General features: G+C 41.0%; 1 protein-coding gene across 2 annotated transcripts in view; it reads left to right on the forward strand.

The window, feature by feature from the left end:
- The first annotated feature begins 1,133 nt into the window (after positions 1 to 1,133).
- LOC103462454 (zeta-sarcoglycan-like) overlaps positions 1,134 to 17,711 on the forward strand; it is a 295,105-nt gene continuing 278,527 nt past the window's right edge. Inside the window, exon 1 of one of the 2 annotated variants that reach the window (XM_017306215.1) lies at positions 1,134 to 2,145. In XM_017306215.1, the coding sequence (XP_017161704.1) occupies positions 2,107 to 2,145 (39 nt within the window). In that variant the 5' untranslated portion in view covers positions 1,134 to 2,106. The other variant, XM_017306217.1, reaches the window with a different exon arrangement.

Here is a 17,711-nt window from a genome sequence, read left to right on the forward strand (position 1 = left end):
TATATATGTTTTAATGCACCACAATGCCACATTTAGAGAGTTGGACCCTTGTGGATCTTTGATGGTTTACCATTTTTGTCTGATTTACTCAAAATGCTTTGGAATACCAAACAAGATCTGGATGACCTATGACCATGCCTCAATTTATTCCTAAAGAATGTAAGCAACGACAAAATATTTGATCAAAGTGAAGTATAAAATATGTAAGTAACCTCAATCTGATAATATCTTCTTCTAGAAAATGTTTATTTTAAATGGACCGTTCCCTGTCGGTGTATCCTTCCTTCACATTTTCCACTCTCCAGCTCCGTCTCTTGATATTCATTCTGCTTCCTCCTTCACCCCGCCCCTCCTCACCACACCTGCTCTCCCCACGCGATGTATATCTTCTGTCTCCTTTGTCAGCATTTACCTCCACACACACACACACACACACACACACACACACACACACACACACACACACACACACACACACACACACACACCCCTCTTTCCTGCGAGTCATTCCCCGCTCCTACTACTATTATTATTCCCCCTATTGGTCTTATTTGTTCGTCACTCTTGTAGCCCAAACATGTTTTTCCCTGCACGCACAATATTCAAGAAGTGCTAAAGGTAACGTATAGGGACCCTGACGGTCGGCAGGCGGCGACACTTTATTACGCAGCAGTGGGGGGATCAGGCCAATGATGGCAGGATGAAAAATTAATAAGAAAAGTTTTTGCTGTTTCATAAATACGTGACCAGAACTCTACTTCTTTGCTTTCGTGTTTCCACAAAATCGCGCAGTGACGCGCGAGCCAAACCTTTAACCTGTCGTGAACGGTGTGTTTGCGATTAAGACTGTTCATTTCTTGCGTTTTCTTTTTTCTTTTTTCCCAATTTACGCGCACGGGCTTTAAAACGAGCAAGCCCAGACTTTCTGCAACCCTCTCCCAACAGTCTCTGCATTTAAATCTCTCTTGACTTAAGTGGCAAAGCAGCATTGTCGATTCATCTACTTGATTAGAGCGCTCCCCCTCCCCCTCCCCCTCCCACTCTCTCTCTCTCTCCTTTACACACACGCGCGCGCGCGCACACACTGGTACGTCAGTCATTGAAATAATATACAGCAACCTTCCTTGCTTCACTCCTCCCGTCTCCCTACAGCTCTCAACTGTTCAGCATTTCTCCCATCAGGTTTATCCTCACTCTCTCTCTCTCTTCCTCTCTCTCCCTCTCTCTCTCTTCCTCTCTCTGTTTCTCTCTCTTTCTCTCCTCTTTCGTGGCGGGGGAGAGCTCATATCTCTGGCGGTTTGCCGCATGGAAGTCGCCCAGGCTAGACTGAATCTTCTCTCTCTCTGACTCGGACTCCATTGACCATTCCGCGGCAGCAACAGCGAACCCAACGCCACATGAGTCGGGACACGCGCCGGGATGTAACGGCATCTATCCGCTGACCGACTGTAAAAAAAAAAAAAAAAAAAAAGAGAGAAGGAGGGTGAGGGAGAGAGAGAGAACCAGAATCCCGGCATCATTCCAGCAGAGGGAAGGAAGTGGATTGGGGGGCAGTGGGGGAATGTTTCTCACTCAGATGTAACAACCACAGAAAGCAGGGACCGCCAAGTGCGCAAAAGCCGCTTCTTCCTGAGAACATCATTACGCACGGCGCTGCGCTCTCCCCCCCTCTCAACCCCCCATTTATTTTTTTTATTTTCACGTCTTTTCGTTCCCTCCGCTCACTGCACGGACTGACCGGAGGTTGGATGTACATGTGTGCGCGCGCGGCGGTGGGGACTTTTTAATTTTTTTATTTATTTATTTATTTTTTTTGCCAAGCGACCCACCTGGAGGCTCGAAATTGAGAAAATCCGTCGCCCTACTGGAATATTAACAACCCAGTCTCAGCAGCGGCCCAGGGGAGTTGCGGGGAGGGAAGATGTTGCTGCTGCACCAGCAGCAGCAGCAGCAGAGTTTGGGACTCTAGAGAGCTTCCCCAACTTTTTTTTTTTTTTTTTTTTTTGCTTTCTCTCCCCTTCTCTGGTTCCGTTTCTAATCTGTTTTCCTCTGATCATCTTCGCCTTTGGGACTTTCTGTTTGATTTGCAGCTCAACGGAATCAGTCATGGACCGCTCCACGTCTTTGGATATCGAAGCGCTCAAGGTAAGACCCCCCTCCCCTTCCTCCCTTCCACCTCCCCGGAGGCGAGAAATCACTCCCGCGGAGTGAGCTGATGTGCCACTCTAGATGGGTGGCATGTTGGGTGAGCGCGACTGATGAGTGACTGATCGGTTGTCTCGGGGTGACTGCTTGGATTAATCCGCCGCTGAGTGACTGATGGTGAGTTGGAGGGGGGCGATGGGCGGGAATAGAGGCTCGTGGCGACGGCTTTGATAGTTGGCCGAGTCTCTGTTTGTTGGACGTGAGGGGAGGTCTTGAAAATGTTCTCCGTAGGTGAAATGCATATGTCTAAGATGGATAAGGAAAGTAGAGGAAAGAGAGACTGAGCAGGTTAAGTTGCACTGCGTCCTCCTCAGTCAACGCGCACCGGTTTGGATGTACGGGTGAAATGATGACATTGTTCCCCTGTCATCACATTCATGATCTGTCTCTTCTGTAGAGGTTGGTCGAGTATCCCAAAAAAAAAAATGTACTCAGGGAACAAGCAGCACCGCAGGAGTAAAAATTAAGAAAAATAGCAGCCATCTCAATTTCTCAAGTGACAGTAAAAAGGTATTTGGTAAAAATGTCATGAGTATTTTGAGTGTTACCTTTTAATCTGACTTAATTTGCGAAAAATTAAATCACCTGGAAAGAAATTAGGTGCGGTCCTGTAAATATTAACCCCCGATTATTATCTAAATCTAAATTTTACAAAAAAGTTGTCATGTTAGTGCCTTTGCTTTAAATTGCCGTATATTGCGTTACTTCGAATCAAAAGACAAGTACATTTAATCCACCATGTCAAGTAGTATAAGCTAAGCTATTGCAATGAACTCCCAACTTAAATGCATGTCAAATTCAACTGGGTACATTTTGTTAAAAATGTCTCTTCCCAAAGAATTTTAGAAGTGTAAAAACTTGCCTGGCTTTTTCTGAGTAAATGTCACTCAAAATTATTTTCAGTGTAGTCATGCAGACTAAGATGTAAAATTATGTGCAGTTTCAAAAACGAAAAAAAAAAAAAAAAATCATAATCTGTTGCAAAATGACATATTCAGGCGGAACAAACACACATTTCCATAACTTATTTTCTCTTTACAACAAAAATCAGTGCTTACAGTAGTTGATGTATAGACTAGCTCAAGTACATCCAGGGACAATATCTACTGTTTACTGTCTGTTTACTCGACCTTCATGTGGCTCAGCAGATAGAAAATAACAATACAACAATGAGGCTTGTGTTCAAACGTGAATGCAGCTTTTGGTTAAAGTGAAGAAACTGGAGGCGGGTAGAGCAGCCAGAAATGGTAGTCAAGTAACAGTAGCCTTACTTCAAAACAAGGTTACTCACATAGAAGTAAAAACTATTGTGAAGTGAAAAAAAAAGTGAATTTAACTGAGTGAATGGAACTACTCACCTTATATCTTCTGCATTTGGACTTGGCCTTGACATTGAATATCAATAGAAAACGACTTACTCTCTCTACCTGCCTGAGCTCATGTTTGTTTATGTGCAGGCTGAGTGAATGTGGTCTGTGAACTTTGGAGGTTCTGCATCCATCTACAATACTCAGCTAATCCATGTTAAACTTTAGCGATGCAAAAAAAAAAAACAAACAAAAAAAAAACACACACACAATTTCTCAACAAACCTCAAAATCTTCTGAACTCTTTAAGTTAGGATCAAGCATTCCAGAGTGTTTCCAATATAACATAGAGATCAGTGGTAAACACTGTTTGTCTGCCTCAAAAGAAACTCTCCACACGTCCACTTTAAGTTCAGGGTCCTCTATCAGAAGCCTGGAAGCTTTAGGGTTGTATAAAGATCTTTTCCAGTCACTTAACATTTCTGTCCAGTAGAGCAGAGTCCAGCAATATGTTGAAGGTACTCCATCAGCTTGGGAAGTAGCAGCTCTAAGGGCCCTGATGGTCACTGGGGCTGATAAATGCCGGCGATCATCAAATGTTGAAGGAGGTTTTCTCGAGGCATCAGTAGTTTGAGCATCCTCCGGATGTAACCTCTTCCTCTGGGTTTGCTGGTTATGTAGTGGAATTGCACGTCTCCATGCTCTCATCCATTTACTCTGTTTTGTTTCAGTCGCCCAGTTTTCACCAACAGTGTGAAGACTGTACAGATGGAGCCAAACGACAACTAAATATATCCATATAATGTTTTTATTCTGTTATTTTTACTTACCTGAAAATGTAACTGAAAATGAATGTTGGCATTCATGTGTCCAAAACCCCACAATGAATCTATTACGCAACAAAAATAATGTATGCTACCAAGACTCTGTTAAGTTTTGCAGTGCGTGCAATGAGATTAAAATAGGCTCTTGTGCATGTTGAATTAATGTATATGTTGCTGATTCCTGTGATCATCTGAAATATGCTTACACATATTGGACAGAAACAGTTGTTAAGCGGTAATCAAATGCGAGCAACCGAGGGTGGAAACGTGCTGCTGTTGTACTGTGAACCAACGATTGAGTAAAATGAGCAAATCAATGAAATTCCCTGCGGTTTTGACATTTTTTTTGGGTAGCATTTTATGTGATTCAATTTCTGAAAAGGGGGGTGGGGGGGACCTTGATGCTGTGCCGATGCAGAACTTCAAAACGACTCTGGCCATAAAACTCGCAGATTGCAGATTCAAAAGATGAAAATTGGCATTCCAAATTGAAAATGACCTCAACGGTTATCCGCCGAAGCTGACCCTCAGCAGTGCTGAACAACTCTTTCTGTGCTTGTGGGTGTGAAATGTTGTTTTTCTCACTGTATCTTTAGAAAGTAGAATACAGAGAAATGTTCAGCTTCAGTCAGGAAAACATCACTTTAAAGAGAATTATTACACAGAACTTATAAATAATTATCAGATATGTTTTTAGTTATGCTGTGAATCCTTCATGAACCAAGAGTGAGACGTTATACAGGAGCTATGACAGACATTCCAAATAATCATACCATTTTCAAAGCCACCAGTCACTTTTTATCTTTTCTTTCAACTTTTAAATAATGCTCTATACCTACACATTGGTGTAAAAGTGTTTACAACATCAATAGCATGCTTATTATTAGATATTTTTGGAAAATTTGGCAAAGTGTATAGTTCTTTATATAGATGCTACTTGTTTGTCATTTAAAGGGTGAAATTTGTTGTAAACTGGTAGTTATATAAACCCGGTAAAAACAAGGTTTATATTCGCTTCGTACAGATGATTTGGAAACAATCACTTGCTTGAAAGGAGAACTCTGTTGAAGTTTTAATCGATCGAATCTGATTTTACCCAATCGCTAAGGTTTAGCCAGGACGTATGTAATGTGCCAGTTACGCTATGAAGTTTGCCAGAAACCACTTGCACTGTAAACAACCAGCCCTCACTGTGAACAGAGAAGTGCCGTGCCAAACGACATCTTTGCTAGCAAAAAAAATGTCCGATTTGAACCACTTTTTATGTGGAAGTGTGGCCAACTTTGAATTAACGGCTTCATTCGCTTCCTCCGCTGCTATTGTCAAACTACAACCATGGTAGACTTACACCGCAGAAGATCCACGTCATAATTTCAGACGTTGAAATTATCCCCCTCTGTACATTGAGTTGAAATTCTACTGGAGAAATTGAGCTCAATGGAAGAAATCCCAAACGGGCACTGAAGGGAGATGAGAATTGAACAGAACTGCGTAGAAAGGCAATGGACAGGCAATCAATTAAACTGGATTGAATCCTACATGTATCGAAATTGTGCCACATTTTTAATAATCATATACAACAAATTTAATATACAAAAAAATAAAACTGCTCAGAATAATCCTTAACATGCAGTCTTTTGAAGTGCATGTCAGGTGCATTATGTCACTGTGATGAGCCGAGTGTCAAAGGGATTTTTTATTTTTTTAAGCAGAGAAACGTTGAGAAGACACAAATCCTGGATTGAGCTAAATTACAACGGTTGCCTACATGTAACTCCCAAGTGATTGTCTGTAATCAAATCCCAGCCCAGGCCGGCATAAGTGCGCCACTCTGCACATTAAGTTGATACAATTTTCACTCTCTGCTGGCAGTCCATCTTTTTATCTGCTCACCTGCCAGATGTTTTCCGGGCAGCGGTGAGAACCGCCCAAGGTCCCAGTGCATTGGCCATCTCAGAGTAAACACATTCTGTGCCCTCTTGTGTTCCTGTATTTGTATAGCAGTGTGTATGCGTGCGTGTGTGTGTGTCTGTTTGCTAGTCTTGGTTTGTCTATATAGTGGTGAGACCAAACTGCTGCCTGGGAAAGAAAATCCTTTCAAATACAGTTAACTGGAGGTGTGCGTGTAGGGGAGCACACTTTCAAGCTTGCTGGATTCTAAGACACTGAATATAAATTAAATAGACATTTATACACTCCAGTCCAATTTATTGAAAGACCTTTTTTTTTTCTTTTTTGAATTACCGAGTGTACATGTAGTATCTGGAGGTGTGTTAACAAATGGTCTCTGAGAACTGAGAGGACGGCATTTAGACAGCAGCAAACAATGGCCAAATATTGCTGTGCAATGGTGCGTGTTTGTCTTGGTTTGACCAGGACCGTGTGCTTGTAAATCAGCGCAGGTTTCAATATCAATGGAGCAGTTTAAGTGCTATTGATCTTTAGTAATAGCTGTGCTATAAATTCTATGCAGAATAATAAAGGCGGTGAATTTGACCCTCTAGATCAGAGGCTCCTGACTTGTAACGGCGGCATTTTAAAATGTAGTTTAACTTTGCTGCCGTTACTGAAAGTATGAACTATAGCGTGACAAGATGGAATCGAATGAATTGGTTTCGAAGTTACAGTCACAAAATGGCACGTAAATATGTATTCATGAGCAGTTTTTAACCTGTATGTTTTTAACATATTTGCTAAAAGTGTCACCGCGTCGTGGCAGTATAATACGAGAATGATAATCTGTGAAAAGCTCGAGCTCATCCGTCTCCTACCTGAGCTACTATTGCCATCTGAACATATGTGCCGCTCCTGGTCAAAAACAACCAATCAGAGCCAGGAGGAGGGTCTTAGCGCTGTCAATCAAGCCCGTGCTCAATGTACTAATGGCAGAGAAGCAACCTATCGATCCAGGAGAGCTGCTAATCCGCCATCATTGGTGAGCAACGCATACACAAAGGTGACTGACAGCGCTAAGAACCTCTCCCTGTCTCTTTTTGGTTATTTCAGTCAAAAACAACCAACCAGTCCTTCCACTGGCTCCCTGTAGTTCAGAAAATAATACTTATATTAGTTCATAAACCACTGAACAGCATAGCACCAAAGACAACAACCTTCTGGACCTCTCAGGTCTTCTGGTTCTGCTCTGCATCACCAGAACCAGAACCAAACATGGAGAAGCAGCATTCAGCTTCTAGAGACCACAAATCAGGAACAAACTTCCACAAAAATTCAAATTTGGCAAAACACTAAATCAAGACAAAAAAAACAAACAAAAACAAACACCTGTTTAGAGTTGCCTTGATTAATGACTGGAACACTGATCGATATATTTGATCTGCTTTATGATTTGTTGATGGTAATTGACAAAATGTTTATTGCTTGTTTCATAAATGGTGACAGTATTATGTATCTATGGTGTAAATCACTGCGAACTGCCTTGTTGATGAAATGTGCTATGCAAACAAACTTGACTTAAGCATATGGAAAATAACAGGGTTCCTGAAATATATTTCCAACCAATGAATGTTAAAGAATTACAGCAGAAGCTCTAAATTATAAACTAAGTGCAGCTTCTGAGCCTGATTTATATTAGTTCCTACAAAAATGCAGGCCAACTAGTCTGAATGAAGCACGAGTGAGAACTGATGGTTAGTTGCCGATCGTGAAAGCTGACAAAATATCCTCACCTGGAGTTCCAGACTGAGCCCCGTCTTTGGTGGGAGTTTGTTTTTTTTGTTTTTTTTTCTTCCCACCCTGGGTGCTCTCTTTCATTCAACTCCATTTGGTAACCACCCAGTGCAGTCATAGTTTTGCATTTCTGGCCACTGAGCAGCTCAATTTGAGCAATTGGGGGTTCAGTGCCTTTTCCAAGGGCACTTCAAAAGTAGCTGCTGAGGGACAGGAGAGCATTACTCATTCATTTAAGCCAGCCAAACCCGCCCCCGTCCCTCCGCCGCCCCTCCCCAAAAAGCTTGCTGCTCTAACCTTCAGGCAAGCACAATTTGTCATTTTGTGTATCATCGCTTCCGTTAACTCCGGTAAAAGCATTAAAAGAAAAAAGAAAAAAAGAAAAATGTGAAGTGATAACTTAATGCGCTGCGATGTGGAATACATTATGTTGTGCTGACAGTCATGTTTGTTGAAGCCGTCACCGTGACAGCTGCGAAACCTGAAAAGTGGCCGCCTCGCTTCAAGCCAAATGGAGTCGACGCCGCGCCACGCCGCAGGCTCCGCAAACATTTGCACATCTGCAGATTTCACTTTTGAATCCATAACGAACGCGCTGCGGCGCATTAGGATAACTGAGCGCGGCACTGAATTAATGTCAGCGTCCTCCCCAGTTGCCAAATGAAAGTATTGATAGCCGCATGTGAATTTGTCGACATGGCAGTTTCTCAAACTGTGGGATGGGACCACACAGCGCTGACATATTGATATACGTCCCATGTCTATATTTCTTACTTATGTATGGAAGATGAATACCATTACGCGGGAATATAGACCTGGGATTCAACAGTCTGTCATCTCAAGGTAACCCATCTAAAGAAAGTGAATCTGGATATTGCCAACTTTTCGACCGATTCGTCAACGAGTCTCAAGATTTCCTTCTAGCTCACGAGTCCATACTAACAACTCTATTCAAGTTCGTTTGGAACCATTAGTTGGCTCACTGTAGTTTATCAACTCTAAAGTTGTCTCAAGACTTCATTTTCCAACCCACATTGCCAGAAAAGTCGCTACATGATTGACTTAATGAGCAATCATGCATTTGATTGGTCAGCACACTTACATGGAACCGGAACCGGAATCAATTGTGTATTCTCAAGAGGAAGATGGGATGAGCCGGCCCAAGCGCTGCAGGTGAGCCAAAGGCTGCTATTGAAGCAACCGATACAGCAACCCACGCTGAAACAACCTCGATCGGGAGTTGAGTGCATATGCTCAGGAGGCTTCTGTATTAAATCTATGTTTTCATTAGTTACATGTTTTATTCAGATTTTCTCAGTAAGTGGGTCTTTATGAGTTGTAGGTCATGATCACGCTAATTCAATTCATGCAATAGTTGATTTTCAATGTCTGTGCTGAATCACTGAACTTTTCGATTACATCCTAATTTATTGTGTTGCACCTGTCAGTTTTTGCAGGCTGAAGAAATGCTTTCTCATCCACGCATTAGACTCTTCTCTATACGCTAAAATGCTCCTTAGTGTACTACAAAAAGAGAAAACTTAAAAAGAAAAAAAGGAAAAGCGTTAATGTCTCTTCACTGTTACGCATGTGGCGATGTATTTTACAGTTTTCTCTAGACACGTTGAACTTTCGGTTGCTACGTTGTGCTGTCGTATTTTCCCTGTATTTACACAGTCTTTCGCTGTTTGCACTGTTAGAATTCATGCGAACACCCACTCCAATAAACAAAAGCATTACACGCAGCTCGGGGCGTGAGAAGATAGTGTTTACGGTAATTTGCCAAGTCCAGTATTCAGTGTAACAGTTAATTACCTCTTCTTGCAGAAAGGCCACTTCCACTACACACCAGTGTTCACAATGTATGAATTTGACATTTTTCTATTCCCCCTGTAACATGGAAAACAAACTGAGACCAAAAATGCTTTACTGTATTTGTGTGTGTGTGTGCGTGTGTGTGCGTGTGTGTGCGTGTGTATTTATGTGGATACAATTTTATGAGTTCTTCTAAATAATAAAAAAAAACATTTAAAGGTTTAACAGCTTCAGGGCTCCTGTTGGCCTTCTAAAGGTTAACTTTCAGCATTTAAACTCTCCGTGTGCACACATATTCATCTTTGGGGGGGAGGAATTAGTTTCTGTTGTGCTTGTTGAGCAGCTGAGCAAAGTAATCCACTGTGTTGAAGCCTCAGACTTTAATATTGCTTCCAGTCGTGTGTGTGTGTGTGCGTGTGTACACCGGTTTTGTCCACATATTAACGCCCCACCACTTTGCTTAATGAGATGACTAAAAGTAAACTTTACCACACATTGTCTCTGTGTGTGTGTGTGTGTGTGTGTGTTTCTTTTTTTTTAAGCTCACATTTGTAATTATATCCCTGTGTGCTAGCAGGGTCCTATCATGAGTTCACAATAATGCTGATAAATAAGTGAAATACTGTAATGTGCGATAGTGTCAACCCAAGAAGCCACATTAAAAAAAAAAAAACTGCAATGGATTATGTTGAAGCGGTAAGAAGCGCTTGATCTCCACATATTGTGAATATTTTGAAAGCAAATCCGCTAATTAGGACGATGCTGAACGGAGGTGATGAAAATAATCTATTGAATTTGTAAAACCAAATGAAGCAATTAAAGCTGCTTTAATCTGATTGTTATCCGAATTTTTAATGTTTACTAGATGCCGCAGATGTAGCTTCTTTTGACTCTTGCGCTTAGAACCGACGTGGCTTTAACGTCCGCTAATATTCAGCAGTAATCTGTTAAAAAAAGAAAAAAAGTGGACATTTTGGTCAATAGACTGTCTACGTGTGGGTGTCTGAATTAAAAAATTAAATATGATTTGGTTTGTAAACTGCTTCAGTATGGCAAAATAAGTCTTTGGTCTTATTATCTTTCTTATTTTATAATAATAAAAAAAGAATGATAAATCATTGAAGAAAACATGAGGACATAGAGTGACATGCAGCTCTAGTTGTTAGATCTGTCTCACAGGTTCCTCTGACTTTAAATGCTCAACTGTAGCTGACAATGTTAAGCACTTATCTGTGAGAAAAAACTGGGATGCTTATTAGGTCGACTATGACGGCGAATTGGAAGCATTGTGGATAGAAAGAAAAAGAAGCAAATCTCTGCCCAAAAACTCAGAGATGTTTAGATTAATCTGACAAATTATCTAGGAAAAACTTGGACATTTCTGAGCTCCAAAAGTCAAAAATCGGCAAGAAAAAACAAACAAACAAACAAACAAAAAAAACACAGCAAAATACTTGAAATTCTGTAGTTGTAACAAAAAAAAAGAGTGAAACAGTTCAAGAGGTATAAATGTGTTTGCTCGGCTATATTTGCTTCCTGAGGTGCACTTTGAGAGGGTGGTTTTTAACAAAATGAAGTTCTCCATGTGTAATACTGCCACAGCTGATGCTTCAGCAATGGAAGCTCTGAGGCAAGCTGCCAGCTCTGACAAAAGAGCAGCATTTACCTCGTGGATGGAGGACGTGGTGAGTCATTTAGAAGAATTCACACCATGACATTCTGAATGCATCTGCTGCAGTGTGATGCTGACTGCAATTGAATACTTAATACTGTGAACTGGTGAGCTGAACCCGAGGTGTGCAGCCCCCCCCCCACCCCACAAGAAAAGCTACACACAAGCTAGCGGTGGAGTCATGCTGTATAAAAAACCTGCAAAGATTGTTAGCCTACATGCCATCTATTACCCTAATTAGTCCAACTTGACAGATTTTAGGGGTCAAACCCAAGGTTAATGAGTTTTTTGCCAAATAGGGAAAATTTAATTTACTTTAGAATTACTGATCCTGCCAAGCCAGTGTTTCACAGGAACCTAATAAATGTTCGCAGTTAAGCTCTTAGTTCTCAGAAAGTAAATGGCGTCGCAAACTAAAGCACACTCTGCATAAAATTACACGCCAGACAATGACTAGACCCAGGTAAAGTTTACTTAAGCATTTAAATTGATCCGGGGACACGTGGCACAAACTCCGAGTGACAAATAATGCTACAAAAGCAACATTTTATTTATTTATTTATTTATTTTAAACCCAGAGGGAAGAAATTAGGTGACAAGAAAAGGTCTGCAGATGCACTGCTCCTGAGCAGATACCTGAGGAAGTGAAGGCACAGAGAAATGCAGAGGTGCTCTGTAAGCTGAGGGGGGGGAAAAAAACATGATGGAGTTCAACTTGGCTCTGGGGATTCTCGAAGGTCCACATCACCACACAGTTGTAATTACACACACACATACGCACACATGTGGATACACCCACAGACCTGCAGCCCATCAGCTCCTGCTAAAAATAGCTGGCAGTGGAGAGACTTGTTTACACATTTTCATATATCTTTGAATACAAAAGAAAATGCAGCAGAGCAAAACCACCCATGCCTTTTTCTCAGCGGTACTTACTTTAATATTTGGCCTCGGATCGCCACTCGTGACAATAATCCGGCAAACTCCACGTCTGTTGCTATGGAACCTCGACGCTCCCCAATGAGCGATCAAGTCTTAACAATGACTGATGCTTCCCCGTGTTACCTGCCACTCAACCTTTCAACTATAAGCCTCAGGTTGTGTGTGTGTGTGTGTGTTTCTACTCGTAGGATGTTTCCAGTCGCAGGAGGAAATACTTCGGTCCACTTTATGTTCCGTTCCTGCAAACTGCGTCGTCCTTCACGTGCTGAGGCCGTTTTGATTTTTGACGTCGGGAAAGAGCGCGGCCTCGCGAGCTTAATGCACGCACGGCCGCCGGCCGTGCGGCGTGTTCCGCAGCTGAAAGTTATCAACACGTTGCTGAAGACGCATTAGAGCTTACATAATGCGACGGTGTTACAGAACATGCTTGATTTGCCGTATTTTCACACAATCATTCGTCTTCCTGTTATCTGCACTGCACTCTGTGCTGAGACTGTGTCAAAGTACAGGTGGTGGATGTGTCTTCCAGTACGGCAGTGACCTTGGACTGCACGTTTTTCTCCTGTCCTTTTATTTTGTGCAAGAGCAAAACTTATTACTAAACAAACTAAACATTTTGTTTAGCATTTAAGGTAAATCGTGGTGGAATTTTGGTCATTGGCCCCCTGGTTAACAAATCAACTTTCACTGACGTTACTTCATCACCAGTTTTGTACATCGAGTGAATTTAATTTTTTGTGTTTGTCAACATTCATGTTCAGGTCTAACTTCTGAACCTTCACGGGTTTATTGTTAACACGACTATTCTTTGATCTGAGCCATTCTGCTGTATCCCTGGCTGTATGTTTGTGATGACTTGAATACAAAAAGATTCTGGATATGGCAAGACGTATAGAGCAAAAATGAACAATGAAGTCATGAAAACACTGACACAAATACCCAACAATTTCAATGCAATGCTTTACATGTATTATTATGGGCCTTTGTCCACCAACCACAGGTTATTAGACGGTGCTGCAGAGTGCGGTCAGACATGGATCTCATGTTCATTACAGGTCTCAGTCATTTAATTCCCCCCCCCCCATACCCCCCTGCTCTAATTGCCATTATCATCTGGAGATTATTGCAATATGACTCACTTTGTCAACACCGGTTTTCCTCAAAATTGAATTATGCGACAATGACAAGGTAATCAAGATCTGGTAATTGTTCCCTGATCCTGCCATGGCAAGGTAATAATCACCTGTGTGTGTTTTTTTTTTTCGTCAGATACACCAATCACTGCCTTTTATCTGCGGCTGCAGATTAAACACAGAAGCTGATTCCACTGTCTGTGCCTCTGATTATAATTAAAAGTGACTATTTTTCACCAACGGGGGCACATTTGGCTTCATTGTGCTTATTGTTCACTGTCAATTTACTAAAATGAAATAGTATTCTCTATTTTGAGTGCTTTCGGGAAGCATACATCATCCTCCACGCACCGTGTATTTTACCTGTGACAGAGAAATCCTTGCAAGATAGCTGAAAATCTTGGTGTTGAATTGCACCTCAATCTTTTTATCCCGATGCTTATATTTTATTTTTTTTATTTATTTTTTGTTATATTTCTGTAGCAGCAGGTCAGCTGTAATGTGCCCCAGCCTGAATATCCTTTCACGAGTCCTTGCAGGTGACAATGAAATGACAGGCTACTATTCATCTTTTCAGACGCAGTCTTGTTCTGCCTGCTAGCTCCCAAAGCGCAGATGTGGCTTCAACCGCTGACATGAGTTTCACTCGAGATACAAGTTTAATTGAATATGAAAAGCACAAGGATCCTTTAGCCATGAAGTTTTGCTGCTACCGAAACAAAGCAAGTCTCACTTCATCTGGTGAAAGGGTCACTATTTTGATTGTTTTTAAGACACACCCCTGATTAAATTACTACCAGTATCAGGCACAAAGTGCAATATTTTGTCATGGCCACAGAAATCAGTGTAGATAAATTACTCTTTCAAATTTCTCACCGTTTATTAATCTCTTTGACCTTACTGTTGTACATTAGTATACCAGAGTGTCCATCTTAGTCATTATGTCTGTGAACATAATGACTAAACTTTCCAACAACAATTGGTCAGCTAGGCTTAAGTATTTCCTAATCTTATCATAAGAAGGTGTACCATGTTGTTCTATTAGCTTGTTTTAAACTCAGTCTAAGGCGTGAAAACGCACACGGCCAGAACACACAGCTTGTCGTGGGGACAGATCACAACAAAAACAATGGCGGATAGCATTGTGCTACGTCGGGCTACTTACCCTGTCCAGTTTAGCACGACTTCTGATCAGTAATATATGTGTGTTTCATATATTATTTGTATGCAACACATGTGTAAGTCATATATATGTGTGTTTTTTTTATTTTATTCTATGGGTTACTGTTTCTCAATAAAGTGGAGGCTCAGGGTCAAAAGCACACTGCGTTTTGATGACACGCTGACTTCACAGCGCCATGTAGTGGCCTGGCCTGGCAACTACAAGGTTCCTTAGTGGTCTTGTCTAAACATGAAACTTTTCCCCAATTGACATGCAGAAATACTGTCAGTTTCCAGACAGCGGTCTCATGTAAATGATGGCCTAACTTATGAACTACGTTGTTTGCCGACTACAAAACAGTTTTACTCTGTGTTGTGTTCCTCGAGGAAAAAATCCTATTAGACGAGATGAAGAGGCTTCAGACTCCATAGCTTAATCTATTAAAAGGAACTCTTTCAGCATAGTGTTTACCTGAGCCAGCTAATTAAAACTCAATTGTTTGTGATAATCCTTATTGTTTACTACTATTCTCCCTATCTAGTGTCCAGTGGTCTGGGCAGAGTCAGGTGTGTCTCAAGAAGTGATTCAAAATCAACCTTTGCTTACATAGTTCTTTTTTTTATTTTTTACACTGTATAATCACTGAATCATTTGAATGCAGATGTAAAACTGTAGAGTTAAGAATAGTTAAAAAGAAACAACTCAACATCGCCCTCTTCTGGTCAGGAGGGCAGCTGGCTTCATAAGCAAATCAACCCATTGTTTTGTTAGTGTGATAGCAGTTCATGACAAGCATGTGGAAACTGATGAAGCACATTTAAACATCCACAGCCTTTCATGCAGCTTTTTATGTAGCTTTTTAGATTAATTTATATTGCTTATGCATTACATTTAGTTACAAAGCCAACTCAATAGCAAAGTGACTACCATATATAGCACTGAAATATGTTTTTTATTTTCACTTGAAAAAAGCTGGGAAACATTTAGATCTTAATTTACTAAGCAAGAAAATGTCGGTCCTTAGAAAAAGGCCTATATTTTTAGATTTTGTTGAAGAAAATGTTTTTTTACAGTGATGGATATGGTGCAGGCTGATTTGTGCCATTAACTGAATTCCGTGGTCATTATAACTGATATCCAACAGATAAATATGTAGATGGCATCAGTTAAGAAGTGATTGGCTTTGCTACCCACCCATCTTGCTTCCTTATCTGTCTTTTACAAGACACTTTTCTTAGATAAAGAAATGTTTCTTGAGGGAACACATTTATTTTGCTATTACTATAATTCTGACCATATAATGAAGTTTTATTCATGACACATATTTGAGATGGATATATATTTTGTGGAATAAGGACAAACAATTAAGAAGCTTTATGAGACATTTTAAGACAATTTATTTGTGTTTTTCTGCTGTTATTCATTATAAAATAAGTTTTATTGAAGAAAAAGCATCTTTTTTCTTTTTAAATTAAAAATATTATTGATGCCAGATCATTATTATATTGAGCAACATTAGCATGGATGAACAGTGTCACATAAACAATTGCTTAAAAGTAGGACATTAGCAGTCAGGTAGCATACCAATTGGGTAGAGGCTAGGGTGTATTTTATGCCTTTGATAATTTCACTTATTAGACTGACTTCAGAATGATTTAATGTAATTCCCATCAGCATGTTGACAGTTTGAGCTCGTAGAGCAGGTTTTGTCTTCTCTCCAGTCAGCCTGCAGGTATCTTGTTTTTTTTATTTTTACTGATCCAAACATTGTTACCTGGGAGACAGTGCTTCATAATTGTTGCGTAAATTTTAATTGCTTTATGGCTCTTAAATTCTGACGCTAGGACAGCAGTGTGATCTTCTTAAAGGAGCGGTACTAGGTATTTTCCAGGCACATAGTGCCTCTTTATATCGCAACCAAGTAACTTTGAGAAAGAAATTTGATTCCACATTTTGACGCCTTGAAATTGGCCTCTGTCTCTTTAAGAAGCTCCTACTCTTTAGGACAGTCAGCGTTCGTCCATTATGCTGTTCGTACAACTGAGAGGTAGTTTGCATGATGAGCTCTCAGCAGGTGCGCAGTTCCACCAGGTGTTTGCTAATTGCTGCTGCCACTAGTCTGTAGGAGCCAAGCTCTGTGAGGCAGAAGCTTTGCCGGAGACCGCAGCTCAGGAGAAGCTTTGTGGAAATAAGCGTCACTTTGTAGGAACAAGCATTTAGGCGCCTCCGAACGGTCGCCATGGAAGACTCAAGGATGTCTCAAGTATGCATAAAAGAATGAAAGCAACACTCGGGTTATGTTTTGATGGGGGAATGACATCATAACATGACATAAAGCTCAAGAAAGATTATTTTACACAATACTCCCCCTTTAAAAGGTCTGAATTAAAGGTGCTCATTTTATTCCGTTTCGTGAGATATAAATAAAATGAAAGGACCAGAATAGATGTATAATTTTCTGTCATGAACTGACATGTAATGCATATCGTGATGAATGCTGCAGCCTTACACCTCATGTTAGGGTCACATTAAAGCGTGCTTTCATAAGGTGAGGATTAACCAATTGAGTCAGCGGACAACAACGATAGGAATCCTGATTGGAAATAAACACATCAAGGTTGGTGACAGACAAAAGACGCCTTAACCGACTCCGCAACGGAGGTCCGTTAAGGTGTCCCACCAGGCTAGGTTAGCATCTTTTACAGTATTCCATCAGCTGCAGAGTACATTTATCTCTTTGCTGTATCTGTCTCCCTGTCCCTCAGCCCCTTGACAAGTAAATCATCTCTTCACCTGCTGTGACAGCACAATCCTAAAGTCTGTCATATCTGCAGGCCAGCGTGGGCCACACACATGCAAAGCGCACTCCCCGCACTGCTGTGCATACGCACACACACACACACACACACACACACACACACACACACACACACACACACACACACACACACACACACACACACA

Source organism: Poecilia reticulata, linkage group LG1 (assembly GCF_000633615.1).
Source record: "Poecilia reticulata strain Guanapo linkage group LG1, Guppy_female_1.0+MT, whole genome shotgun sequence".
Taxonomy (NCBI): domain Eukaryota; kingdom Metazoa; phylum Chordata; class Actinopteri; order Cyprinodontiformes; family Poeciliidae; genus Poecilia; species Poecilia reticulata.